The 3053-nt window shown below is 37.3% G+C and overlaps 1 protein-coding gene across 2 annotated transcripts in view; it reads right to left on the bottom strand.

The window, feature by feature from the left end:
- Positions 1–1521: 1521 nt before the first annotated feature.
- The window catches only part of GALNT1 (polypeptide N-acetylgalactosaminyltransferase 1), a 44013-nt gene continuing 42481 nt past the window's right edge, over positions 1522–3053 (bottom strand). For both annotated transcript variants that reach the window (XM_009996504.1, XM_009996505.1), the window contains exon 12: positions 1522–3053. This exon is cut by the window's right edge and continues 5 nt beyond it. In XM_009996504.1, coding sequence (XP_009994806.1) covers positions 3004–3053 — 50 coding nt within the window. In that variant the 3' untranslated portion in view covers positions 1522–3003.

Below are 3053 nucleotides of genomic sequence, written 5' to 3'. Positions count from 1 at the left end.
AAAGATAGAAGAAAACCTTTAAGGGGAAGTTACTCCATGGCCACGTTTGAAAGATGCTTCACACTGGAGTATTTGAAACGCATGTTACTGAAGAGGCAAGGAATCTTTGCAGAAGCCCTGTGCTGTGCACCAACACAGCTTGTACCCCTGCTGAGCACCTGCTGAGGTGAGGTAGGCAGGCTAAGCACAGCCCACCACCATCACCCACCACCTGATACCCCACATGGGACTGGCTGAGCCAAAAGGTTTTGAGCCAGACACCTGGAGGCTGTGAACACTCTCCAGTCTGCTGCTTCCCCTCTCTCCTTGAATTCAGCAGGAGAAGAAGGCTACCTTTGTTGGTAAGGATCAGTAAGATATAGGCTGTAAATCAGATTGCTACTTCAGCTTTCAGAAGCTGACAACTTGAGATGTGGGTTGTGATGTGTGTTTAGTTGTGATGATTTTTGGTGCAGTTTTATCTGACCAACATATAAAATGACTCATCAAAAGGACAAGGGTCAAAATCACAGTAATGCTGAGGCCTGCCTACAGTTGTAGTTCCCTTACAAGCTATAACACCTAAGCTTTGTAAACAGGATATCATAGCAGTAAGAAAGTTAAAAATAAGTTAAAAACATGAAGTGAAAATATATTTATTTTTGCATGTTTAGTGATGTGCCACATGCTTATGAAATCTGAAAGGCTAAATGAAGACATTTTGAAAACTTAGAGGATTTTTACGCTGCACTTCCAATGCTCCTGATTCTCATCCCACAAAAGGTTACCCACCTCTGATTTAGAGCCTCTTCCCAGGCAGTGTTTTTCAAGGGATGTATTTTGAGTTTGTAATATTGTTTCTGAACCTCATTTTTACCCATCCCCTCAAAAAAAATTAAAAATAAACAAAGCTAGTTTGCTAACATAAACTAAAATAAAATCCAAGACATGATCCAAACAATCATGCACTTGTAACAGAGCAGAAGACTGCAAAGAGTATTTCAGTGGGATACTATGCAGTGTCAGACAACCACAAACTGCATTTCAAAACAATATAAAACCAGAAGGGACCACACAGGATCTAAGGAGCAAGAAAATATATCAATTACAAATTATGAGACTCTCACTCATCCCATCCTCTTAACTGACTCCACCAAAGGAATAAGTCTTCCATATAACCACCAAGACAGTGTTGTTTTGGCTTTTAAAGTCATCTGGGGACACTTCTGTATCATTCTGATAAATGTACTGTACCATTGCTTTCATAAATTCCCTTTGACCTTGTATGATTTGCAGAGCTATCTAGAAAGAGGGGTCAATGCAAGACAGTTATATATTTGGATGCTTTAATCCCACATCAACTTTCCCTATATATTTTTCAGGTAGCAGCATAATACTGAAAAATTTGTTAACATTTCCCCTGCTTTGTGTATGAAAACTCCTGTGTACTGCTGCAGAAATAAGAGAGATAACATGGACTAAAGCAAGTTGGAATAGCAAACCTCAAATGGCAATAACAGCCAAATATAATTCCACACAACCTTTGCATGAGTCTAGTTTTAATTTGCTTTACAGGACAATTGGCCAAACAATGACATTTGTCATAAAAAATATCCTCTCCATTAAGTAAATCTCATATTTCTTTCCAAAAGAAAATTCAAGGTATACTCTGAGCATTCAGTGGCTCATTTTCAAGATCAGCCTATACAGATTTTTCTTAACAAAACAAAGCAATTCAGTTAAAATGTAATGTAATGACATAGCCATATTGCTTTTGGCTATGTTAACTTTAAAAACCATGCCAATTAAGCTATTTTTCTTTAGGTTTTATTAGAAAAAGTAGCAGATCAACATTACAATTCCGAGTCTAATCTAAATATGCACTTGACAATGAAGCACATCTGAATATGAAGTGAAAAAGGATTCCAGAAAACTTTCAGCTTTGCTGGTCTCCTGCTAACCCAAATCATGTATCTTTTCTTCTGGGTTTCTAATGACTGAAATAAAACAAGGAACAAAAGATGTACTGCTATAAAACAGAACTGTATTACAGTAGGTATGAGTCTTGGGTGCTAAGTGTAATCCGTCAAGTTAACTTAATTTCAAGTGTACTTAAATCTTTTGTTTGGCCATGGAAGTCCATGAGCTGACTGACCCAAGTATAAACTGAAATGGCAGGTCTGGACAAAAAAAAAAAGTTAAGACAGCATGTTAACCTCCAGTTTTCAGACAGTAATAAAAAGATACAATTCCAACAGGCAAGAAATTTAAAGAAAATAATGAAAAAAAAGTTGATCTGACATTCAAGAGCTAATTTTATTCTTATGCTCATTTTGTTTGTGCCCAAAATAATTTTAGACCCACCAGAAAGAAAAAAGTATTTATGAACTATCACACAATTGAAAAAGAGAAACACCATTTGACTTTGTTATTTTTCCCCACTGAGGTATAAAATCTACATATAAATTTGATACTTCACTATAACAAATTGTACTTCTTATAGTTCTGATTTAGTTTCCATTAAACCCTGTTTACTTTTTGTTTTTAAACCACAGAATTCTTATGCCATGTTACTGAATATGGTCCAGCTCTCTTTTATTGGTGTATCTATATTTAGTAGTCTGGTTACCACTGCTAACCAGGAAAAAAAATTCTTGGAACTTTCTTCATTACAACAGCACTTTCAGCAGAGGTTACTGATGTGCAAGCAAACTACAATGATATGCAGCTCTTCAGAGAGACTATTTCACTGATTATGTTTCCACTGTCCAAACATTCGCTAAATTATTTGCTGGAAGAAACTCTTTTGATCTTGTAAACATCAGTGGGTGCACTAGTATGTGTGGTAGTTTCACATCCTTATACAGGAAGGCTGGTTCACAGCTACTGAGAAGCTGCACGAGTTCTAACAGTTGACAAACTGTGGATTCTGCTGAGCAGAAGTTTCTTCTGTTGCTACTTCAGGGTGTAGCCAAAGTATCAGCCGAGGTAGCCCAGTCAGTCCTTGCTTTGCTTTAGAACCTCTCAGAATATTTCTGGAAGGGTGACGTTGCGGAGCAGCCACTGCTGGGAGC

Source organism: Chaetura pelagica, unplaced genomic scaffold (genome assembly GCF_000747805.2).
Source record: "Chaetura pelagica isolate M959 unplaced genomic scaffold, ChaPel_1.0 scaffold82, whole genome shotgun sequence".
NCBI lineage: Eukaryota > Metazoa > Chordata > Aves > Apodiformes > Apodidae > Chaetura > Chaetura pelagica.
Note: the sequence above shows the minus strand (reverse complement) of the source record. Positions and strands in the feature narration are given on the sequence as shown.